Source organism: Polyodon spathula, chromosome 18 (assembly GCF_017654505.1).
Source record: "Polyodon spathula isolate WHYD16114869_AA chromosome 18, ASM1765450v1, whole genome shotgun sequence".
Classification (NCBI taxonomy): domain Eukaryota; kingdom Metazoa; phylum Chordata; class Actinopteri; order Acipenseriformes; family Polyodontidae; genus Polyodon; species Polyodon spathula.
The window spans coordinates 21,580,044-21,606,911 of record NC_054551.1 but is presented as its reverse complement, the minus strand read 5'-3'; the positions used below and the strand labels follow the sequence as shown (position 1 = coordinate 21,606,911).

Sequence of the window (26,868 nt, the reverse complement as noted above, 5' to 3'; positions counted from 1 at the left end):
GGTTTATAAAATTATAGCCAAAGATTTCTCCTCACAAGGAAGGAGGTGTTCTGTAGTTTTATGATTGTTACTGATGTGGTATTCGGTATTGCAGCTGTTTAAGGTGATTAAAATAGACCCCATAAAGACAAAAACAAGTTGGTATTCCTAACTTTTAAGTAGGTCCCTTCTTATTCTCACTGCATTCATGGCCAGCTGTCCTCATTTTTCTCTGCTTGCCTGTCTTGGGATTTCTCATACATGACTGATTAAACAATGCTAGCTTGAAGAAAGGCCAGACTGCTTTTCACCTCCCAGCTAATGCATGCCTTCGCCAGCTTCTAGTTCAGCCGTTGGCTTCGCTCTTGTGGTATGTTATTTATCCTGAGTTGCAGTTTGCTATCCAAGGAAGCAGTGAGGAAGACTCACCCCATCATCAAAGAAAGTGAACCCTTCGAACACAATCAATCTATTATGAATGTAACAAAATATAGTAACAAGCATTGGGAATGTGTTACGGAACAGCCAGTGAGTGCGTGCATCTCGTTGAAAAACAACTGACCACTCCATTACTCAGAATGTATTAATAAAAAACAGCATTTGCAAAGAAAACCTATAAAAGAAAGGATGAGTTAAACATAGCACTTAAAACAGTAATATGAACTGCATACTTTTCCAGCCTGTTGAGACCAGGGTACGTATTTGTCAAAGTGTTGTAATTCAGGTTAACCTTGCTGTGTAAAAGGAAAACACAACAGTAATGTCACAAAAACTTGGCAGGACATGAACGACCTTCAAGTAGCGTTCTGAGATTAATCTCTTTACTTTGGTAACACTGTGTAGCAAAGTGCCCGCCCCTGTGTAACACTCATGTTACACAGACCCATTTATATCCTGTGTACCAATGACTATACACCAACATTAACACACAACATACAACACAAAATACACACAGGGGCGGGCACTTTGCCACACACTGCAAGTAATATTTTCCTTTCAGAAAGTTGGTGCAGATTTCTCACTTTGTTAACAGGCTTTTAAGAGTCGATAACCCCTTGCTATGTTGAACCACAGGATGATAAGTGTATCTTTCTAAGAAATGCTCATTTTAAAATAACAAACAGCTGCTGTCCTGTTTGTGTAGCCTAGTTTACTTTATCAGCACTCTCGATGATTAGACCCTAACCCATATTTTTCAGTCAGCATGAAAGCCTGTAGGGACACCGTAGCATCACAGGGTTGTTCATATTAATTCTTAACCTCCCACACTGTGAGGTGCTTCTCTGAAACCCACACCACTTATCCCAGAAATATGCTGCTTACTTTCATTCATTCGAAGCAGGATATTTTAGAAAACAGCAGGCGCCTGATGAAAATAATAAGAAACAATCAAGCAATTCACAGTGGTAGTCCCTTTTTGTGGTGAGCTAAATCAGTTCAGTTGTTTTTGTGTTCCATATACAGTGTACCACCCAGGTTAAAAGTAGTAACATTTTATACACTGTTTTAAAACCTCTTGCAAATATCCAGCAATCTGTTTGGCTAGTGAACATTCCAAATTGTTCGGGTTGCACACTTGGATAGTTTGAAACATATGGCTATTTTTCTTATTTCTTGTTTTATAAGATTGTGTACATAAACTAGACCAAGATACTGGTGTTTTATATGTCTAATGGACGTCATATTGGCGTATTCTACTAAGTTTAGCATCCCAGAACAGATTGAGGTCAGACAGACACATTGATAAAAATCTATCATGGTAACTCCAATGACGTTGTGGGTTTTAGGTGCCAGAACTAATTGTGGATATACTAACCTACTACATAGTGTTTTACCAGCCCTATAATATACTTTGGTATTCATATGGGTACATTATACCTTTTGATTATAAATACAGGGTCACTATAATTTCAGTGTTTGCCTATGAAAAGGCTGCATTATGCTGTTTCTAATGTTATGGAGGTGGACTGTGCCCATATGAAGCAATGCAATTTAATATGTTTGCCACAAGGCCTTTGTTTTAAAATCATGTTCCCTGTCATTTAATGACTCCACCTGCCAAGTTGCTCTACGGTGAGGGTTTTCTTTTCCTACAACAGCAGCTCAAAATGATCAGCTGTATCTTGATCATTGACAGAAGGCAGGAAAAAGAAGCAAGCTGCAGCAAAGAACAGTACATTATTGCATGAATCAGTGGCAGGCAGTGAGCTTCCACATTTGTACATCAATGTGGATTAAGAAAGACTAAAGCATCTGTTTGTAAGTCCTATTTTAAGGTTACTTTTTAGGCTGATAGAAAAGTGTACTGATAGTTCTAAACAGACCTTAGGTAGAACTAAGTCTGTAGTTCACTAGGCAACACTACTTTATTGTGTAATTACACCCAGTAATGGACATGGAGTTGAGTACAGTAATGTCTGAGGTATTTAATTTATAATAATCTGTAACACAAATGCATGCTTTTAAAGCAGTACATAAAAATACATTCCTGCCTAAATGGGGATGTCATTAACTGGCAGATTCTCAGAATAGTTCTGAGTTAGCTACATTCACTTTAAACCAATGTTCTACATATGTTTGCTATTTTTCTACAGGATTCCTTAGGAGGCTCACCAAATGACATTCGAATTTCGGATATGAGACCTACCTTAGTTGAACCTCCTTTGTACAAGCCAAAAGTCGTCTTGATGGGTAAAGAAAAGAAAGGTACTGCCAGGACATTATAAATATCATATGGGAGATACTGAAATTGGAGAAGGAATCTATGAAAAAGACCTAGGAGTTTTTGTTGACTCAGAAATGTCTTCATCTAGACAATGTGGGGAAGCTATAAAAAAGGCTAACAAGATGCTCGGATACATTATGAAAAGTGTTGAATTTAAATCAAGGGAAGTAATGTTAAAACTGTGCAATGCACTAGTAAGACCTCATCTTGAATATTGTGTGCAGTTCTGGTCACCTCGCTATAAAAAAGATATTGCTGCTCTAGAAAGAGTACAAAGAAGAGCGACCAGAATTATTCCGGGCTTAAAAGGCATGACATATGCAGACAGGCTAAAAGAATTGAATCTGTTCAGTCTTGAACAAAGAAGACTACGTGGCGACCTAATTCAAGCATTCAAAATTCTAAAAGGTATTGACAGTGTCGACCCAAGGGACTTTTTCAGCCTGAAAAAAGAAACAAGGACCACGGGTCACAAATGGAATTTAGACAAAAGGGCATTCAGAACAGAAAATAGGAGGCACTTTTTTACACAGAGAATTGTGAGGGTCTGGAATCAACTCCCCAGTAATGTTGTTGAAGCTGACACCCTGGGATCCTTCAAGAAGCTGCTTGATGAGATTTTGGGATCAATAAGCTACTAACAACCAAACGAGCAAGATGGGCCGAATGGCCTCCTCTCGTTTGTAAACTTTCTTATGTTCTTATGACATTGCAGAAGTTTCAAACAGCAATGTAAGCTAGATGTAATGTGCCTGAGACACCCAAAAGCAAGGCTTTGTCCTTATAAATATTAACAATTTAACATAGGAAATATATAACAGTGATCATTGTAGACATTCTTTATTAGATCTTTAACACAATTATCCATAACTGTTTTCTCTTGTTTTTTTTCTTAAGAATCGACAGACGAATCAGACGCAGATAAAATGCATTGTCCAAATAACAGCGGTTCCTCTGCCACTTACTCAGACTACTCCCCTTCCCAGGGGTCCTCAGGCTCCTCGAACCCCCCAGGGAATGTGGGAGCTCTGCAGACCAGTTCCAAGGATGGGGTGGTGCCCACCCATTGGACAAACAGGTATACAGAGCTTTATGCAGTGGCTAGTGATACTTAAGTATCAACTTCTTCACACTGTTAGCAGTAGTTCTCTTTGATTCCCTTTCCTTTACAGTGTTTTCACTATTAGCATACCTTTTACTATACTTTACCTTGTTAATCTTCGACTTGACCACATGACTGTCTGTAATATCTGCAACCTCCTCTTAAAAGGCTTTGCAATAACAACTAGCTTGCACCTCTGCTTGTCAGTGGTGGCTTCCAGTTTCTTCTGGTGGTTGATAGTACAGTATATATATGCTTAAAGTGCCTATAAAGCAAAAAACCTGCTCTTATTATGATTAATCCAATACACTTTTGCCAAAATTTCTTGAAATGTGGTCGTGGAAGCATGATCCTTGAACTTGTTAAATCTGGTAGAAATCCATGTGCTTGTAGGATAATGTTCGTTGTTTGTTTGTTTGTTTGTTGTTTTGTTTTTTGTTTTTTTTCCCGCTAATGTGACTTAACCATACGCAAACGTAATCATGTGATTGTTTGGATCCAAACACTTCCTAATACAGATGCCCCTCTAATTGCCGCTGCAGCCGTAATGGCTGTGAATAGACATACATTTTGAGAGCCATTGCAGCAATTGAGAAGGGCACCCACGGCAATTGTCACATGGCTGTTAATTTCGAGGCCTGTATTATTCTTAAAAACATTTAAAATAATACAATATGTGAAGGTATTGTTTCCTCAAAAATGTCAAAAGCTCGACGTCTTTTGATGATTTGTAACATTCACATGGAGACCGAGATGCTACGAGATTGTTCTATATTGCACAAGTGTTGTGTTTTGCTGTGGCCTAAGAATTAAGACATCAAAACGTTGCTCCCCACAGCTCAGTTGTTAGTAAGAATCAGAAAGCTTACCATCAGCCATGGCTCTGACAGGATTATGCTATCTGTCATGGCTTTATTCCCAATTAACATCCACTTACATATGCTTGACACAGAGTAAAATCTTTTTCCTCAGAAGTGCTGCTTGAAAGTGAAGGGAGTGTTTTTAGATCTTTGTTTAAATGAATTTTGAACCCCAGAACCCGTGCTAGTTAAAATTGTTTCAATTATTCAGCTATAAACTTCAAAGGAGTTATAGTTTTATCAGAACCCTGAGTCAGATTCTTCTAAAAGTAATACTGTCTTCTCTAGCTAAGAAAACACCCCTCTGTAAGCAAACTCAAGTGTTCTCTAAGACAGAGTTGACTACCGGACACAATATGCTAAGGCCAATCACAATATGAATCAATTTATTTATCACTTATGTCATGACGCACGTGCATCAACATGAAACATAAATTAACAGAATAAGCAAGAAGAGAAAAGCAATAGGCAAGCGCATGTTAATAAGCTATGTTAATAAACTGTCAAACTAAATTAACAAAGCAAAGGTAAGAACTGATGTAAATTAGAGCTGCATTCATAATATGAATATTACATTTTTTATTATGTAATGTATTCATTTTAATATTGATTTTTAGATGGCTTCTGTGATTCTGACCTGCTTGCTCTCCTGTTTGCTGTTCTATGACAAAGGATTAGTAAATAAAAAAAAGAAGATAACATTTCTATAGATTTATTCCCCTGCTAACTGAAAAAATTCACTATCATATACAGTCACAGAAAGTATTTGGGCAGTTAAATGAGAAAAACCACAAAGAAAGTCATTTCTATAATTTGTAATTGTTCTGTTGAAATATATGAATTAAAGTAGAGAGTCAGCTTTATAATAAAACAACACATTATTACATAACATGCATAGAAAAATAACATGCAGAAACTAAATTTCATACTTTGACAAAAGTATTTGGGCACTCAATATATTTCGCATAAAGCCCATTCGTTGCTAATTATTGATAATTACCACGATTGAAAACCAACACCTGATGATAATTATAGAATAAATAAATACATAAGCATCAAGTGCTTAAAAATGCATTGGAAATGTGTGATTAAAAAAGCAACAAAAATGGTTAAAACTAGAGTTCTACAACAATCTCAAAATGGCAGTGATACAACTAAACAAAACAGGAGAAACTACCAGAAAAATAGCAGAAAGACACTGTGTGGGCTATTATTGACAAACACAGGAGAACAGGAACTACTGCAACTAGCTCCAGGTGTGGAAGACCAAGTAAAATGTCTGCAAAATCTGGAAGAAGAATCGTTCGAGCAGCCTGATAAAATCCTCAGGTTACTGCAAAAGATTTGACTCAGGAATTGAGAGATGGTCAAGAAATTCACAAGCGAACAACTCAGTGATACCTTAACAAGATGAATGTCCATGGGCGAAAACCAAGATACAAACCTTTGTTAAAAACAATACATAAAAAAAAAGCAATTGGACTTTTCCATTGAATACTTGAAGCTGCCTGATGATTTCTTCAACCAAATGTTATGGTCAGACAAATCCAAAATATAACTTTTTTTGTTTTCACCAAGAAAGCAAAAATATGTTTGGAGGAAGAGAGAAGAATTTACAGAGAAGTTAATCATGTGTAGTGTTAAACATGGTGGAGGTTGTGAAGTGTTATGGGCTTATTTTTCTTCCTCAGACACTGGCGACCTTTCTATTATAGAAGGATCCATGAATGCTGCAAAATATTAAGAAATGTTGCACTCTCATTTGTTACCCAGTATTTGAAGGCTTATTGGAGCGGAATAAGTCTACAAAGACATTTCTGAAAAAAGGAAGATTACAGTTATGGATTGGCCATCTCAGTCCCCAGACTTGAATCCAATCGAGATGTTGTGGATTGACTTGAAGGCCGCTGTTGCTAAAAGGAAACCAAAGTCAACTGCAGAACTCAAAACTGTATGTATTGAAGAATGGGCAAAAATATCGCCAGAAAGATGCTGAACTGATTTCAAAATAAGAAAAAAGACTGCAAAATACTAATGTAAGGGTGCCCAAATACTTTTGTCAAAGTATGAAATTTAGTTTGTTCATGTTATTTTTCTATGCATGTTATGTAATAATGTGTTGTTTTATTATAAAGCTGAATCTCTACTTCAGTTTATATCTTTCAATAGAACAAAGACTTTTATATGATACTGTATTTTTTCAGTCAGAACTGGAATAAATCTATAGAAATATAATCTTTTTTTTATTTACTAATCCTTTGTCATAGCACAGCAAGCAGGAGAGCAAGCAGGTCAGAATCACAAAAGCCATCTGAAATCAATATTAAAATGAATACATTACATAATAAAAAATGTAATATTCATTTTATGAATGCAGCTCTAATTTACGTCTACCTTTCTACATTTACAAGAATCTGTCAGCGAACATACTATACTGTATTGTTTTTTAAATCGCGGTTGTCTGATTATTTTCTGCAGGCTAGCTCAGTCTTTCCCCCAGCCCATCGAGACAAAGCCATTGATCAGCCAGAGAGAATCTACCCCAACGGGAATCCCGCAGCAGCGCAATGAGAGGCATCCACTTACCGATACCTTCGACAACTGGAACGACGGCTCCCATTATGACAACACTGGCTTTGTCGCAGAGGAAACCGCCATGGAAAATTCAGGCGCCGCCCCGATGCTAGGCTCCAATTCCAGAAGCGCTTCCACCCATGGACGCAGGCCTCTAATGAGGCAGGATAGGATAGTGGGTGTCCCTCTAGAGCTGGAGCAGTCACCACATACGTTCCACAATGTCCGAAACACACCTGAAACTGAAGTGCCTGCTCCTAACCCTTGGCAGAACTGGACAAGGACCCCCAGCCCCTTTGAAGACAGGACTGCGTTTCCTTCCAAGCTGGAAAGTACTCCAGCGAGCAGCCCAGCCCCTGACAGGAAGGACTTTGAGCAAGAGATGGGTGAGCTACCTGGGACCTTCCCATCTACCGGGGCATGGGGCTTCTTGGAATCCCGAGAGTCAGGAGCTAGCCGGAGTCATTCCAACATATTCCACTGCAGGCAAGACCCAGTTAAAGGTGCTATTGTCATCAGTAAAAGCACAGAGAGGTTGACTCCCATGATGAAGGAAGTGAAGGCCAAGTTCAAAAAATCACAGAGCATTGATGAGATCGATATCGGATCATATAAAGTTTACAGCATCCCCCTTGATAACTACGGCTCCAGTATGGAAAACCAAGGCAGCTTGGACATGCCCGAAACCCAACCATCGCAGGAGCAAAGCATGTCGCGCAGTCAGTCGGTCCCCATGCTGGATGAAGATTTGGAAGGATATGCCAGCGGCAAGGGGTCCCAGCAGCAGAAGCCTCCCATCCCTAAAAAAGTTTACCACTTTGACCAAAGCTTCAACCCTAAAGGGGCAGTGGATGTGAAGTCTGAGAGGAGGCTACCTACCTCCTTCAACACCAACCCTGAGTATATGAGCCAACAGGGTAAGAACATCCCCAAGGAGGTGTTGAGTCCAAGGGGATACAGGGGGTATACACCCATGGAGCACATGTTCTCATTTTCTCAGCCTTCAGTCAACGAGGACTCCATCAGCCAGCAGTTTCCCAGCCAGAGGTCCCGGCCTGGATTCCTTCGGAGGGCAGACTCCCTGGTCAGCTCCACAGAGATGGCTCTCTTCAGAAGGGTAACAGAAGCCCAAGAGCTACCACTCAATGACCGGTATAACAGGACGCACTATAAAGGCATGGTGGAGCACCAGAACAGCTTGTCCTCCATGGCAGAATCCCAGTTCCACAAAAGGAATGGTAGGTATGAGGATGAATACTTGTCGTATCAGGAGACAAAAAAGCCCATCACAGGTTTCCCCGTGAAAAGCCTAACCCAGCGGCGGCCTTTGTCAGCCCGGAGCTACAGCACAGAGAGCTACGGGGCTTCCCAAGCGAGGCCGGTGTCTGCAAGGCCAACCATGGCTGCGCTTCTAGAAAAAGTCCCTTCCGATTACAATCTCAGCACCTGTACAGAAAAGACCTCCGACAATGAGATGAAGATGCGTACTGCACAGATGAAAGGGGATGAGAGCTCTTCAAAAATGCCAGTGGACTGGAGGCAACAGCTGCTTAGACATATAGAGGCTAAAAGATTAGACCGGGTAAGTTTGTTGTTTGTTTGTTTTTTTTAAGTTTTTATTGAGAACAAAGTAATTGTACTTCTTTTGTAATATTAAAGAAAACTACAGCTGACACTGTTAGTAACTGATTTTAGGTACACTGGGTTTCAACAGCCTTCTGTGTTGTGTAGTGCACAAAACTCAGTGATTTAAGTGCTGCTGCAGTTTGAGGCAATGCAACAGAAAAGCATAAGGTAGGTAAAAGTATGTACCAATAATGGGTTGGTCCAGAAACAATCTAATTTCAGACCAAGAAATTTGTATTGCTTACTTAGGCAAAGTCGTGGATTGCCATAGAGGTCGTCTGCATGTATTTCACTTACCAGGCATCTGTTAAACTGCATCCACACTGGATGCGAGCGAAGTCGCCGAATGTCAGTCCACACCAGTCGCGACTTGGAAACAGTCCAAAAGAGTGGAACTAAATACATGACCCCGCCCGTGCATTCCTGTTGGTCATACTAGAGATGGGCTGTCCCATTACAAAACAGGTCTTGTTTTGATAAAAGGTTACCACCCTGACCTCTAGCAGCTCTGTTGTAAAATAAAGGTTGGGCGTGTAAAATCTATAAATCAGAGTTATTGAACATCCCTATATATCCAACAGTTTTATTGTTATCATATGTTAGTAGTAAATGTGCAGTAGTATTATTTTTTTTTCTTTGTGGTACTAGTAGTATAGTAGTCTGATTTGAAGCCTGGTACATCTTCAGCTGTCAACAGACAGCTGGGCAATAGTAGTATAGTTGAACTGATATTTTCAACAAAATTATTTTATTGTTATACATTTATATATACGACTTACTGCAATGTTTCTTTACAAATTCCTTCATTGATCCTTTTTATTAAGTTCTTTAAGTATTTTAAAGTGCAACATTATTATTATTATTATTATTATTATTATTATTATTATTATTATTATTATTATTATTATTATTATTATTATTATTATCCGTGTTATTACCTTGTTTACTAACATGCATTTCTGCAAATCTATTTTTCTACTTTATCATAAACTCTATTGAAGACTGTGCATCAGATTTGTGCCACAGAACAATTTAGTGAACAAAACGTTACTTATCATAAAAGCGAACTAACAAACCAAAGAAAAAAAGCCATAACTTAAACTTAGGTCACATGTTCAAGTTGTGTGAATGCGGGACCTTCTGGTGTCATTTTTAAAAGCCAGCAAATGTGCACTATATAATTTAAAATATTGACAAAAGCTATAATGTAGTAAATATTTCCATTAAACCAAAGCCGTTCACTAATTGCCTAAAATTGTCGATTATGGAATATGTTCACTTCATGTGAAAGGTGTGTCTGATTTTTAGACTCAGTTGGAGGAAGTGTGGTTCCTTCAACAATGAATTTCAGAATTGGGCTAAATTGATGTATTAGCTTTATGTCTTCTATTAAGAGCTACTGTTTTTTTTTTTTTCCCATGTTTGTTGTGTATGCAAACTGTCATCTCTTAAAAAAGCAACTTTGTAAATAAGATAGCTGTGGTATTTCAAATAAGTACTGTATTCTTCTTGGTGTTTGGAATAACTGTATATCAGTTTCTTTTTTTAGTCATCACATCTTGGTGATTTTTTTTTTTAAAAAAGCACCCCAGTAGCCTTAATAAAGCTTTCCAACATGTTCTCTAAGTATGTAACCAGTTAACCTGCCCCCCCTGCAACACTCTGCTCCACATAGGTTCTAGATGGCATTTCTTACATATGTCTGGCATCCACTTGGGGTAGAGTGTTTCAGGGGAACAGGTTAATGGTTACACTCCAGTGTACCAGTTCTACTTTGAGAGAAGACATGTTTGAGAGCTGTATTGAGGCTACAGGGATGTGACTGCTGAAAAAGAAAATGATATACAAAGCAAATCTAAACAATGAGGAGCATACAATACTTAAGATATCTGATATTTCAGATGCGTGCCAAGCTGCTCTTTAGAGAATTTCTTCAAATGATCACAATGTATGTACAGTAATATAAAACACGGCAACCTCATTGGTTATCCAAGTTGCTTGTTATGAGTTGGAGTGTCCTCCACTTAGCTCACTCATGTCACTTGACTGTTTCCTCCAATCAGAATGCTGCCCTTAAGCGCAACACTGTTAACCTTGGAATGCTGTATGCTGGACGTTTTTCTGCAGTGCATGCAAACACGAACATGACTTTAAGCTTTTACAATAACCCAAAGCATGAATATCAAAAGAAACAATGGCTACATCCTCAATATGTGAGTATACGCTTCGAAATCAATAGCAACCTAGAGAAAACATATATAACACCCCTATATATCTCTGGGTGTGCAATAGACATGCTGGTGCAAAATTGTTGTTTTATTATATGTGTGTTTACAGTATATGATAAAGCATTACAGAACATCATGCTTGTCATTTAATAAACTCATTAGTTACTGTAGCCTGTAGTTTAATTGTAAAGGGTTTTTAAGTGGTGTTTGTTTTGTTGTTCTATGTTAACACATACAAATGTAACAGCAGAATGTTTGTAATATATTAAGTGTCTTAAAAGAGTGCTTCGTGTTAGCACTAGCAACAGTACCATTAGTTCTGCTTCTCTTGTGCTGAACATCTTTTTATGCTTTGCTTAGTTTTTTCATTAATTCAGATATAGCATATATATTTTTTGATTTTTTGCATATTGTTATAGAAAGGTTCTTGAAAAATGTGCAATTAAAATAATAATAATAATAAAAAACCTGTAAATAGGCCTATAGCACAACAGTCTGTGGACCGTCGATCATTTTGTTTATGCTGAAAAGAGGTTAGAAAATTGATTTTGAAAACTTGGATAGCACTCCTTGTAGAAACACTTGTTGCTTTGCATTACTCTAATTTACCACAGTTGCTATTGCAACCATGGTGAGGTTCAGCAGTTACTTCCCATCTTCGATCCGCTTGCGTCACAAACCCCTAGACTGGCACCCTTGTTTTTCTTTGGTGTTGTTTTTTGCCCCACTATTCCTCCCCATCCCCACTGTAATTGCATCTCTCTCTGGGGGCAGGTGAATCTCAGCACCGTTTGGGGGCTCAGCAGCATCTCAGTGAGATGGAGAGAGATCCCCTGCCAAAACCATACATGAGAGAGAGAGAGAGAGAGAGAGAGAGAGAGAGAGAGAGAGAGAGAGAGAGAGAGAGAGAGAGAGAGATTGCTAATGTCCAGTGAGCTGTACAGTAAAGGCTACCAGTCTGAACGTTGTCTGGTTTACCTAATTACGATACAAATCAGCATTTTCTTAACTTTGCATTTTAAAGAAAAGTATTATTGCTCTTTACACTTTCTAATAAGTTTACTACAATTTATTTTAAAATGATAAACCTCTGGGTGTCCTTATGACATTCCACCACCTTAAACAGCAAAAATCTTGAAATGCCAGTTTTTATTTTTCACCTCAACCTCTTTAATGATATTTGAAATGATGTTAATTAATTCTGGTTTCTTCTGATCTCATATTGAGTAATTATATTTGTTTCCCGATTTCTGTCTTTACTTGTGTTTATCTGAAAACTCTAAATGTCTAGGACTTAATAGACTCCCTCTTTTCATTCAAACTGAGCTTTCAACTTGGCTGGTGCAACTAACTAACCCTGTCTATGTAAAGTGACTGGACCGACCGAGTTTAAAGGTCACATTTGAATGGACTTAAGAGGTAGGCAGTTAGAATTGTTCAGAAAAACTCAAAGCAAGTTCAAACTCAAGTGAAGACAGATATAGAGGAAAAATGATAAATGAATATTGGAACAGAACCAAGAACCACTCTCAATGATGGTGGAACAAATTTGAGGAGACTTGCTCTAGCAATGGATTCGAGGATGATGGCATTTAGTTAAATATGAATGAAAAATAAATACACACTAATCTGTTATTCCCTTTTGTCTTCAGACTCCATCTCAGCAGAGCAACGTCTTGGATAACGGACAGGAAGACGTGTCTCCAACTAGCCAGTGGGCTCCGTATTCACTGGGCCGGAGGGACATACCACCGGAAAACGTTATCAAAAAAGTAAGAACTGAGATGCAAATCTTCAGTGACGAGATGGGTTCTTTCACATTCAGTCACACAGAAATGGGCAGCCCACAATGATTACATGGGTATCCCCTAATGTAAATCTAGCATTGAGAGATTGGGGATATATACTCTATAATATATATTTATATATATATATATATTCTATATATATATATATATATATATATATAATATATTATAGTTATATAGATATATATATGGTAAAAAAATAAATGCTTTTAAAAAAATGGAGCAAGATCTAAATGCAGTTTTAACACCAATTTAAAATAACAGACACAGATTGTGACATTTAAACATAGTTGACTTAATCAGTTTACCAATAACCTGGTAAAATACCTAGTAAAACAGAGGTGCAGATGCACTATAAATATGGTGTATTGCATTCATTACAATAATAGCGTTTACAATAGTGTTTTCAATGTAGTCTACTACACTGTAGGTGTACAACACATTGTAATAATTGAAGACTAAGAAAGAAGTGAATAGACACAATGTGTTGTTCTTTTTGCCACTGTACTTTGCTTGGAAGATTTCAATATTGGACATCCACTAACTTGCATGTAGATCTTCTCATCTTATGCTTTTATTTCCCAAAGAGGTATTTAGTGGGGTGGGGATCAGTTGTAGGAGTGATACATTAATGGGAGTGTGGCAATAACCAAAGGGATATTATAAGGAGCTTGCCCATTGTGAAAAAAAAAAAAAAAGAACTGTTGATTTTACGGTAAAAAACTGGCAGCTGTGTTGCCAATAATATACCGTATAAAAAACAGTATCACAGTACATCATATTACGGTAAGACTTTCTTGATAACCATCATTTGTACAGTAAAATAAATGTTATCTGGTGAGCGAATTACCATATAAATAATGTAATTACAGTAAAACCGTGTAAAAAAAGTATGATACTTAATGTTTTTACATACATTAGGGTAATCTTTTTTTTGAGATTTAAAAACCATGCATTTACAATAAAATATCATTAAAACACACAATTAGTAAAGTTCAGAAAATTAACTCTTAATAAAAAGAGTTTATATGTGTTACAGACCCGCCACAGCAGCAGCAAGTTTTGAATAGCAATAATTGCGCCTCGGATTTACTTTATAGGCTTCAATACTACCATTATTGAACTCAGCAGAGAACGGAAATACAAAGAAAGGGAATAGAAGGGTAGCCCACTCCAAGATCTGACCTATCACAAGATGGTGACCACACAAAATATGAACAAAACACAGAAAGTGGTGAGGGAACAAAAAGGACATGTAAATTTACATGTAATTGTGCAACCGCACATCACATTTAACACACAATAACACAAGTAACACCGTTAAAACACTACTATTTGCAACCAGCCCTGCAATGGATTCTGGGATTCCAGTTTTAACGTTATTAGATGTAATATCTACGGTATTTAACCGTCAACGCTACATCTGTTTTTACTTTTTTAATGTAAAAAACTGTTTTTTTAAAGGAAATGTTCTGTAAAAATAAACATCTCTTCTTAGTATGAAGGTAATTTGCTGTTAAATTTAATGTAAATTGTCATTTTATAAGAGAAGGCAATTAACCCTTAATTGGGAAATTAAAAACAATAAAATATTTAATTTCACAAACAAATCTTGTTTGGCTGCAGCTGTTGAAGGGACTGCCTCAGTCATTAGCCGACTAAGCAGGTAGTCTTTGAGAGAATTACTTTCCATTACAAATGTGCTGGCGATAATATAAATGACAATTTCTTGAAAGGCTATACAAACTGTATTGCTGTGTCTGTTCAGCAATAGTACTCACAGTGGTTAAAATTATGAGGAACAATGTGTATCTAACTACATATTAAAGCTGCAATTCAGTTGAGTAGCACTGGTGATATGATAGCCAGATCACAGATTTAATTTACAGCCTTATGGTTTTGGTGTATTGTTTTGTGTTATAATACTTAAGTCTACATACATCGTAAAAAGGATAGAATTACCATATTACTTTGAATTAACGCCTCACTCAGATATCAGCTTTTTAATAGACATCGTCCTTGAATAAATGACGCTCAATAAAGGAACGTAAAAGATTTTTTTTTTTTTGTACTCCTGTTAAAAAAATAAAGAAACATGCAGCTCTGGCTATGTACATGTGACGCCCCTGAAGAGACTGCAGCCTCCATCCGCCATGTAATTCAAACTAATGCACACACACCTTAGTAAGCACATTTTATTTTATGGTACAGTCCCAACAGACAACCCAAGATGAACTACTTACAGCACAGCAGTCCTTCACATCCCTTTTTTCCCCCAGCAGAGTTCAGTGCCAACACAGCAGGGGATAAAACAAGGGCTGTCTGTTTACCTCATCCTCAGCTTGGATGGTGACAACTCAGAGGTCACTGTAAGCGTTATCCAAAAGCTGGCTGAAGTTATCTTCTTGTAGGGGGTTATGTTGTTTTGTATTTTATTCAATTGGAATTTTACTCAGTCCTGTACAATTATATATATATATATATATATATATATATATATATATATATATATATATATATATCAGCTCTGGAAAAAATTAAGAGACCACTGCAAAATTATCAGTTTCTCTGGTTTTACTATTTATAGGTATGTGTTTGGGTACAATGAACTTTTTTGTTTTATTCTATAAACTACTGACAACATTTCTCCCAAATTCCAAATAAAAATATTGTCATTTAGAGCATTTATTTGCAGAAAATGACAACTGGTCAAAATAACTAAAAAGATGCAGTGTTGTCAGACCTCGAATAATGCAAAGAAAATAAGTTCATATTCATTTTTAAACAACACAATACTAATGTTTTAGCTTAGGAAGAGTTCAGAAATCAATATTTGGTGGAATAACCCTGATTTTCAAGCACAGCTTTCATGCGTCTTGGCTTGCTCTCCACCAGTCTTTCACCTTGATGTTGGGTGACTTTATGCCACTCCTGGCGCAAAAATTCAAGCAGCTCGGCTTTGTTTGATGGCTAGTGACCATCCATCTTCCTCTTGATCACATTCCAGAGGCTTTCAATGGGGTTCAGGTCTGGAGATTGGGCTGGCCATGACAGGGTCTTGATCTGGTGGTCCTCTATCCACACCTTGATTGACCTGGCTGTGTGGCATGGAGCATTGTCCTGCTGGAAAATCCAATCCTCAGAGTTGGGGAACATTGTCAGAGCAGAAGGAAGCAAGTTTTCTTCCAGGACAACCTTGTACTTGACTCAAGGGTGGTTCCCCTGTGCTGTAAAATGCTCTGATAGAATACAGTGGCGTCTCATCCCAGCGGGGTATGAGTTGACCATATCGACCCCATACTCTGATTACACTGTAGAAGAGCACATCTGTTAGATCTGAAACTAATCAAAGCCGTCATGCAGGACTGCACAAACACACCTGATTTCTTCTGATGATTCAACCAAGGCTTCTTTAATTAGAGTAAAACATCTGGTTTGCCCTATGACAGTGCGGTAAGCAGCAGCGGAAATGAGAAGGAGACTTTGTAAACCCGCTCTGTTTACCCGAGGAAGAGCTGTTTTCTCTTCAGGATATCAAGGTTCTGTAACTGCTGTTGGATGAATCAGCTGTACTTTCTGAGGAACTCCTACAGTCCAGTCCTGTAAAATAGATTGCTTTGAGTAGAACAACAAGCTGTAGCATTTAAATGCTTCCGGAAGGATGAGTAACACTGTCTGGGCTTTGTTACTCTAGTTGTTCACAAGATTTATTGGTGGCTTTTCAGTGCTTTAGTTTGCACGGTTAGTTGTCATACTACAAGAAAGTTTACTTTAAGCAAACTACATCATTCTGATTATAACGGAAAACACTGATATTTGATATGATATGTAAAGATTCCCACTGGTATTCAGGGCTCAAAATGCACTTCTTCCCACCAATATAGCATTATTGAAAACATTTTTCAGAGGTCTCTGCAAGCATGTTTTTTTTTAATCAAATGGGTGAAAATGCATTCGATATTCATGTTTAAAGGCAAGCTTTCTTATGAGATTTATTTACAATTGGCTTCAATCAGTGAACCAGGCTACCGCAGCTACTGTAAGAGCACAAGTCCTAACCTTGAACCAGCACTGATATATTTCCAGAAGAACAATGACATTCCTTTCTCAGTCCATAGCAATTACTGCAGTACATTTCAAACATTTCTCTCTGCATTTTGATTTGTAATTGTGCATAATTCTTTTAAGACTTGGTTATTCTGTTTTTTCTGTGTCCTGTGTGATAACTGACAGCCCATATTTGTATGTAGCATTCATGTGTTTCTGTGTGTTTGAGCAACGCAGAATAGCTCATCACTCCTCTAATGTACTAGCAGTTCATATGTGGGATGGAAATAAGACTCCTATTGCATAGCAGTTTGGCCCATTCCAGGTTTTATTTCAACCTTGGTTTGCCATAGTATATAGGTAACAAGCTCAAATGTGTATTCTTAAACTTATAGTAAAACCAGGAATGGATCAAACTTCTATGCAATGGGAGTCTTATTTCCATCTCTGATTCATGCTTCAGTTGTATGGTTTCTAAGGCAATGCCAGTTCAGATCAAGTTGAAAGGCTAAGGAAATGTTAGCCAAAGAGTTTTAAACCATAAGTCGTAAACTTTTTACAATGAACTTAATAAAAACAAAAATAAGTAAAAGGACAGTACTGGCATGTGGCTCTCTTATATTTAGGCTCTCTTGTGTGAAATTATTAGTATTTGTTTTATGTATAATTGTGAGCAATTGATGTTTAACTATAACCTTACCTGTATCTTGTGAAATATGAATGTTTACTTAACTAACATTATATGAATCCAGTGGAGTGTAAAGAACAAAGACATTTTGCTGATCTTAGTGAATACATTAAGGCCTGTTGAAGTGGCCCTTTACTGTTCATTACTATGACAACATGCAGGCAAAGTCTACTAAAATATTTCAAGTATCTGCTTAATGAACAAATACAAACATGAACTTCAGCTAATTATTATTAATTTTTTATTAAAAACAGAAAGCTTAGACCTGCAAGACCAAAGAGCATGATGTTTTCGTGTTTTAAGTGCCTATTATTTTGTTTACAAATGGCCTGGGTATTGGTGCTCTTTGCCTTTATTTTGTAATGTTATTCTTTGAAATCAAAAGTGTTTATTTATTTTTTAAGCATGTCAGATTTTAGGCACTTGGCATTAAAGGTGCCGAACAATAAAGGAGAGTCATCAAAAAAATAAAATAAATAATAAATATAAAAATACTGCATTTGGGACTCATGTATCTAATTTACCCAGACAGGTCAACAGAATGCTAATAATGTCGTTTTTTGATGTTGGTTAACAGCAGCCCATGGTGCAGTTTCTTCTGGTTTGTCTGCCAGCAAATAAAATGAAATTCATTATTTTTTATTCCTGTTGTCTCTCAGAATTTCCAAAGATGTTGTTCACATGTGCTGTATAATGGGTAAATACTTTAATTGACTAACATTGTTTAGCTTTTGACTGTTCTTCAAATCCCAGCTCCAGTAACAAAGCACTTTTCTGCTGTTGAACTAATCTGTGATAATCAGAGTAGTGCTTTTCACAAACAGCAAAGAAGCATAGCTGCGTTCAAAGCATGAGAGCTAATGAGAGGACCCCTGTTTTGTGTACCAATGGAAATAGACTTTCACTTCGAATTCTTTGGTATCAGAGACAGCGATTAGTGGTGGAAAAATCTCAACTGGGGATCAGCGCTGGTTGAATTTTGTTAAACTCAGCATCATTGACGCACTAAAAGGGACAGGAATGTGACGAGTGCCAGTGTTTTTAAATTGCCCATTTGCCACTTGATTATGGTGTCCACTCTTGTTGCATGCCTCGCGAACGCCTGCCTCATAAACATCTGTTGAATGCCTGTTAGTCTTGTGTAAGATGTAACATTTGCATCTTTTCAGCTCCCTGACTCTTTGCCCAACGGGTTAAATTACCCACAGGCAGGTGGCCACTCTCACCAAGTTCAGACGATGATGGTGTCCTCCACTCAGAACCCCCAGCACCGATCCACCCGAGACCAACAGTACGAAGGTGCCATCAATAAACTCTCCATCCAGCAGTATCAGTCGCCGCTGCCCATCCCCATCTCCTCCACGCAAAGCCTTTCCAGCCCGCGGGGGGCTCAAAGCGGACGCTGCCTGATACAGACAAAGGGGCAGAAGAGTATGGATGGGTATCAGGACCAGGTTGGGGGCTTTTATCAAGCCATTTCATTATAAGCATGGATAAGAACATAAGAAAGTTTACAAACGAGAGGAGGCCATTCGGCCCATCTTGCTCGTTTGGTTGTTAGTAGCTTATTGATCCCAGAATCTCATCAAGCAGCTTCTTGAAGGATCCCAGGGTGTCAGCTTCAACAACATTGCTGGGGAGTTGATTCCAGACCCTCATGATTCTCTGTGTAAAAAAGTGCCTCCTATTTTCTGTTCTGAATCCCCCTTTGTCTAATCTCCATTTGAGACAGGAAGACAGAACCAACACATAATTCGGATGGGCTTTGTAACAAGTTGCATTGTAATGGTTACCCATACAAGATAAAGGACAGTTTCCAACACTAGAGTCTATTTAAATTAACTACACCAGTCTAAATACTGTCACTGTTTAAATATTATAAACAGGACCCAACTGATATATTACTTACTTTCAAAGACTTACACATGAAAGAGACTGCCACACAGTTTTAGATGTTGGTTATCACAACTCTACCTACTTTTAATGATTTAAACAATGGTATTTAGATCTGCCACCTTTAGACCAATTGGTTAAATCCCATTGTGTTTTTTAAATAAACTGTACTCTTGCTTCATATTAAGTAGTTTCTTTGATTTACATGATGTTAAATAAAAGATCAAAATTCATAGTTTTCAGTTTTGTTTTTTAATTATGTCTCAATCCTAAAATTCTAGGTGATGCAAAACCTTTGTCTTCAGCTGTATGTTTAAGGATACATGTCAGAAACTCCTTCAAATAACTTTTTAGGCCCAGAACAACTAGCCCTATGTGTGCAGTGTTTACAATGTGTGTGTTATCATGCCATTGCTATATGGTTTTGTTGCAGTTTTGTGTACGAATCGAGAAGAATCCTGGCCTTGGTTTCAGCATCTCAGGAGGAATTAGTGGACAGGGAAACCCATTTAAGCCTTCAGATATGGTAAGACTACTGGAAACTGTTTTAGCCAGTTTAGAACAAATGTTCTCATCAATTTACTGAGGTGGTTGTACTTTTCATGCAGAAAATGACATAACATTTGTTCAGTGGGTGGGGGGGGGGGGGGGGGGGGGGGGGGTTGGCTTTCGAAATTTTAAATGGAAAATTGATCCAGAACTAGGTCTCATCGACATTGGTTTCCACAGAAACAAGTACGTGCAAGTTACTGCTAATGAACTTCCATTGTTTTGTTTTGTTTTTTTTTTTTTTTTGCTTACAACTACTATGAGAACAATTATTGTTTTGATACTTGATTGAATTTGATACTTGAATAACTTGAATGAACTTGATAATATAATTAATATCCAGCTCCAGCCTAATCATAACATTGTGTTATGCTGTTTGTTGTGATCATTATAGTGCTGTTTTAGAAGGATTTTGGTGAAAGATGCGTTTAACACAGAATGTGAAAATCATTTGGGTTCAGTTTACCGTTACCTGTAGTCAATCTAAAAGCAATAATTTTTAGCAACATAGTTGGGGCAGTGGAACTATGAACAATGATGGAGAAACGTATAAGGAAATCTTTACATGAATGATCAGGAAATTGTGATATGTGAATTGTAAATATTCAAGATGTGTTTCTGCTGACATGTAAATACTCTGTTCTGAATATATATATATATATATATATATATATATATATATATATATATATATATATATATATATATATATATATATATATATATATGTATATATATATATATATATATATATATATATATATATCGATATAAATAATACTTAATATATATATTCCAAACGCTTGCCTGTAGTATCCAGAATCCAAAATCACACAGAAATGTACTCTACTACTTGTAAAATCCTTGATTAGAAAAAGACACAAGACAATAAAGACAAGCAAACAACCATATTAAAGGTTTCAGTGATGTCTAATGACTGCTTAAGGAAACCCTTACAATTCATTAGTACATTTCAGACAGTCTTAATATACTTACATTTTTTTTTTAAATTTATAATGTTTAGGTTTCCTTTATCACTGGTACTATATATCAAAGCCTGTCAAATTAGACAGTTGTGTGTTTGTACTGCACAATGTCCACGAGGAACTGGACACTTTGATGCCCTTCCAACAGAGAAATAATATTAATATTAAATAAAGCAGCATTTTACTAGCTTAATTGTTCTGTCTGGTGATATACTGGTAAAGAAATATCAAATTAGAACAATTAAGAATATTGGTGCCATGAGACTTCTTCAGGAATTGAATACAGATAAATACAGAGAATTAGGAGATAGATAACAAAATAATTCCATGAACATATTATAGTAAATATGTATTTTTATGTTAAAACTTGATGAGCCATATTTTCAAAGCACTTACTCCAGTCTTTAACGAGTGCTTCAGAGACCTTTGATTAAATTACTTAGATATTTGATACTAGTTAATTAAAGACTGAAGTAAACTTTGAAAACATAGCCTGATATCTGGTACGGCACTAGATTAAATAAATCTGTTTGCAATAACATTTTATGTGGGTTGGTAGTATTCAACCGAGGGCTCTGCTCCAGGACAGTGTTAAAGTCGAATATATTTTTCTGTAGGTATCGGGGAATGTGTAGCGCAGGCTCAGGTAGAACAGACAAGTTCTGTAATTCCATTGCTTGTTAGAAGTGTTAATGGAAAGATATTTTTAAACTGAGACAGTTATGAAGCTATGACGCCTTCAGTTAATTTTAACAAATGTTCTTTCTTTTTTTCCAGGCGGCCTTGATTATTGATTGTTGATATTGATTGACTTTTTCATCTCTATTAGTTTTAAGCTTTAGTTTTCCATTTTCTTACTGGGTATCAGCCTGCTAAATTGAACTGGCAGGTCTTTGTACTGCACAGTGTGTCTCGTGGGGATTTAGGCACTGGGGATATACAAATGGCCCCCATACATACAGTACCTATTTACCAAGGTTAATCTGTATGTTGCATCTGGAAAACCTAGAATTCTGATGAAACTTGGTTAGGACATTCTTTAGCATAAATTGTGGAAAGTATCATAGTTTGGGAATACAAAGAGGAACCGGTTTATCATTTACTTTGTATCCACCTTATTATGCTTTCAGATAGTGTAAGTAAAGCCTATCTTCTGCCAAAACACTCTCCCAATTATTTCACTGCTTATCTTCAAATCAGCATTTATATTAATTTGCATGAAGATGCTTGCCAGTTGTTTTAAATTAACTTGAATTGGTTCTTCATTAATTTTTTTATTTATTCATTAGTTGGGCAGGCTAAGTCTTTTATAAAGGTGGACGGTAGAATATTTGGCCCAAAGTTGGTGTGAAAAAACATTTCAAAAGTGTTGGGATATGAACAGTGCAATTAACAAAATAGGGTCTCCATTTTGATGAAATTAAAATATATATATATATATATATATATATATATAATATATATATATATATATAATATATATATATATATATATATGGTTGTACTCCTTTGAACAAAAGTTAAAGCCAAGTTTCAAGCAGAAAATATACTAGCATTAATAGATCAAACTTTCTATAAAAGGGCATCGAATCACTTTCAATGCACATGTTTAGGAGTATCTTGTTGATGTAAGTGATCATGATCTAACAAGCTCTCCACTTCTCGATGACTTCCCCCTTCTCCTTGTGCAAGACCAGCCTATCTGTACTCCTCGCTGGGTCTAGCCTTTTCCTGGATCACTTCTGCCTTGTAGCCTACAGTTTAGCAATGATGAGACCATCATCGCGGGAACAGTACTGTACTCCGAGTGTGCATCGTCTAACTGTAGCTTTCTTCTGTGGTCTTTTTGTTTCATCTTCACACTTTGAAATAAAAGTTATTATTCTTTATAAAATAAAGTCTTAATAACTTTTCAAAAGAGATCGATTTTTAATTTTACTTTTAATTTGATATTTAATTTGCGACAAATAAAACTGATGTTTTGTATTTAATGTCTAATAACGTCTCTTTGTTTGTGTGTGTAAGTTGTCTCTAATGTATTTGTATAATTGATCTACAGCTTGAAATTAAATACTAACTGTAGCTATGTTTGATTGAGGCAATAGTTAGAGGATTTGCTTGTATAGTTTACAGAATACAAAGATTTTACCGATAGTTATATAGTAAATTGAATCATTTCAACGTTATGTTGCACTACAGCTGCTGCTAACTGGTACTCTACCATGTTCCATTACCAAAAATGTACTGTGGTGAAAGAAATTGGGGTTGCCAACTGACGAACAGTATTAATAGTATTCCATTGGCTAAAATATTAACAGAACTTTAATGGTAATCAAAAGTACCATTAGGGCTAGTATTGGAGTAGTAACAAAACAATGGTTAGTTGTAATCGATTGTAGCCAAAAATCGAATCCCCTTTTGCTATTCATTCAATACAAAGCTGTTTTATGTCATACATTTTTATTTATTTATTTTTAATAAAATCAAAATTAGTAGCAATGCATTGCTTTGATAGTATTTATTTTTAAAAATGCCTACTTTTTTCATAATTGTTTGTCCTCATGTGTCAAGTAGTCAATATGTGACTCATCTGTCACAGTTTGTTAAACAGTTCTGTACATCCGAAAGGATGCACGGCGCCACACTGTTTAGAATACACACAAAAAAAAAACAACAGAAAGGCAAAGATTCTAAACAATCTTTACCATGTGGTTCCTAACCTCATATCACTTCTGACTTATAGGGTATCTTTGTTACTAGGGTACAGCCTGACGGATCGGCCTGCAATGTCTTACAACCTGGGGATAAGATTCTAAAGGTAAGGGGATGGTTATTTTCACCGGAATGCATTCTTCTTGCTGTTTAAAACACTATGCTTATACTGTGCTTTTAAAAGCTTTGCATGAGGCAGCCCTTAAGTATGTTAGTTACTAACCCCTTCCTGCATGGTTTTCTTTGAAAATTATTATACAAACAGACTCTGATTTTTGTGTCACATCTTATTTGTAATGCGATTAAATGTACCTTAAGTTTTTTTTTTTTTTTTTTTTTTTTGGTAAATCACTTCTTGTAAATCTGTCCTATATGTGATCTGTCTGTTTCGGCTTGTTAAATACCGTATTACTTCAATTTGGTGCCGCCCTCGAATTGACGCCGCAGTCATATATCAGCTTTATAATTGAGGCCGCCCTCGAGTAAACACCGCTATCAATAAAGAAACATTAAGGTATTTGTTTTCTCCCCCTACTAAAAAAAAAACAAACAGTAAACAAATAAATGCGCAACACCGACTTTGCACATGTAACACACTCGAAGAGACGGAAGCCTCAATCTAGCACGTACATTACAAACTAATGTACACACACACATATTAAGCACATTTTATCTTATGGTAGTACAGTTCTGAAATGAAATGCAAGATAAACTACTTACAGAACAGCAGTTCTACTGAAGTTCTTGTAAGTGGTTTTGTTGTTTTTTTTGTTTTTTTTTTAGTTGTAATTCCCGATCAATCCCCTACAAATAAAAGCAATGTGCTTACTATCTATAGAAGATTTAGTTTAGGTTTCTCTTGCAGAGCCATTACAATTAACAAGTTACATTGAGAGAAAAAATAACCGAGTAGGATAGATTGTAGTTTTTACAGAAATCAAACTGATATTCTGAGGTAATTTCTGGTGCAGAAAAACATTACATTACACTCTTGGATTTAACTGCCACACCAGCATTGTCCCGCCCCTTAACAACCTTTACACACTCCTGATTCGCTGGTACAGTACTGCACTGACTTTCCAACTCCCACCTAATAGGCTCTCAGTAACTGTCACGATAAATGTACTGTAGTCAAAGCAGGGTAGCTACACATGCTGCTACATACAGGTAGGCTATCGTATTACAGAAAATAAGCAACCGCGATACTTCTAAAATACCATAAATCACGTAATAAAATATTGCAGCGTTTGAAAATTGTAGTATTATTAATAAAGGTCGCCCTTGTATAAAGGCCGCCCTCTTTTAAGAGCCGCAGTAATTTTGATCAATTTAAAATAAACGCAGCACCACCAAATTGAAGTAATACGGTAATACATCGAATAGGAACATTTTTACATTTCATGTAGCAATAAAATAAGAGCTTGTATTTAAATTAAAAATCTGTTTTTTATGGGCAGTCCCAATTTAGATTTAAAGGAGAGTAAACATTAGAAACTTTGCACATTTCTGGGAGATACGTTGAACATTAACAAGTCTTTCTTAAGCTCTAATAGAAATATTAGCTTGTCCTGATCCTTAATATTACAAATTGATCACTCACAGACACCAGATCATTATCCTTATAAAATGTGGTATTTTCTAGTATATATTTTAATTATTAAAGAACCACATCATGAACTAAAATTATAACATTGATATAAATATTTAATAACAACTCTAAATAAGCAAACAAATTTAATAAAGAAAAAAAAAAACTAACTTTAACCAATCAAATCCAGTTCATTTAAGGACTACGGGCAATTTTGTCACTTTTAGGGTACTGTGCTGTTTCAAATAGTTTGACTTGCATTGAGTGTTGTGTTGCTTTGACTGTGCGGAATTAGAAGCTTAAGACACACCAGTGTCATTCATAGCCAACTGGATCGAAACGTTTCTGCTTTCTTCACAGACACAGTATTTACTATTACACAGTATATCACTTATTTTCTCTTTTTCCTTTTCAGCACGTATTTTCTTGTCTTACCCCCCCCCCCCCCCCCCCCCTTCCTTTACCACTGAAAAATCAGTTTGCATCTAACTTTCTTTACTTCTGTTTACAAGTTTAAGGGGAAACTTCAGAATAACACAAGAAATAAAGAAGCATGTTAGAAGTAAATAGAAAATGCAAATAGTAAGTGTTTATTCTGCCTGAAATAGAGTAACGCGGGTATCAGGTATACCATGTAGATCACTCTTTAGCCTTAAAGCGAGACCCGATCAGGCAGCCCCGAATGAAAGTGGCAATATTCTCCTGGGGTAGGTTGATCCAAATCTCAGGGCTGGAACACTACTGAGTCGGGATGAATGTTTCTTAAGGTTGATAGCCATCAACTACCAAACATGTTTAACTCATTACCGGTGATCGATTTAACCATGGTAACACTGAGTTTTCTGGACTCGCTTTCCACTGGGTGTGCTCTCTGTGCTGATGATGCACCACAATCTATAGACACAGTGTTCTCCTGGGACAGGTGTTCGTTCTAAAACAGGAAGGAGCCCTTTAGTCAAGACTTGGTTGGTCTACTAACTTTTGACATATATCTGTATAGCAGATTATAGGCGCCAAGTGTTTTAAACATGTCCTCTATTGGTGCTCCATGTTTCCAACTTCACTGGCTCTAAATGTGACTGCTACTGTAACGATGATGACACAATTAGAGGAGGTGCTCAATTCTGCCCTATATTGGCCAGAATAGAGCACAACGGGTGCAGGTTGCAGGTTTTTCACTATTTAAAGCTATGTGGTTTGCGCTAGAGAACCAGGAAAGGGAGGAATCTAGTGTAATAATAAATATTACAAATGCTAAAAAAGTGGATGTTCTTGCTAGGAGGCAAACCAGTCTTCTAGCTTAGTCCTGAGCCCAGCAGGGAGGTTGAAAGAAAACATGAAGGCTAGTTACAGGCATTAAGCAAATGTGACTGCTGAGTTATTTTAGCTGCAGTTTTGCCACTACATGCAAGGATGTTGTTAGAGGGTAAATGAGAAAGCTCACAAAGCGTCCCCTTTAGGGTGCTCCCAGAATTCCTCTGATCCCATTCGGTAATTCTGCAT

The 26,868-nt window shown here is 36.8% G+C and overlaps 1 protein-coding gene across 6 annotated transcripts in view; it reads left to right on the top strand.

The window, feature by feature from the left end:
- Positions 1-26,868, top strand: part of LOC121330501 (leucine-rich repeat-containing protein 7-like) — a 119,397-nt gene that overhangs the window by 91,989 nt on the left and 540 nt on the right. For 2 of the 6 annotated variants that reach the window (XM_041277058.1, XM_041277056.1), the window contains 8 exons: positions 2,574-2,685; positions 3,602-3,782; positions 7,145-8,822; positions 10,930-11,079; positions 12,747-12,866; positions 18,807-19,091; positions 19,964-20,056; positions 23,809-23,883. In XM_041277058.1, the coding sequence (XP_041132992.1) occupies positions 2,574-2,685; positions 3,602-3,782; positions 7,145-8,822; positions 10,930-11,079; positions 12,747-12,866; positions 18,807-19,091; positions 19,964-20,056; positions 23,809-23,883 (2,694 nt within the window). The remainder of the gene's footprint in view (positions 1-2,573; positions 2,686-3,601; positions 3,783-7,144; positions 8,823-10,929; positions 11,080-12,746; positions 12,867-18,806; positions 19,092-19,963; positions 20,057-23,808; positions 23,884-26,868) is intronic. The other 4 variants (XM_041277057.1, XM_041277060.1, XM_041277061.1 and 1 more) reach the window with 4 other exon arrangements.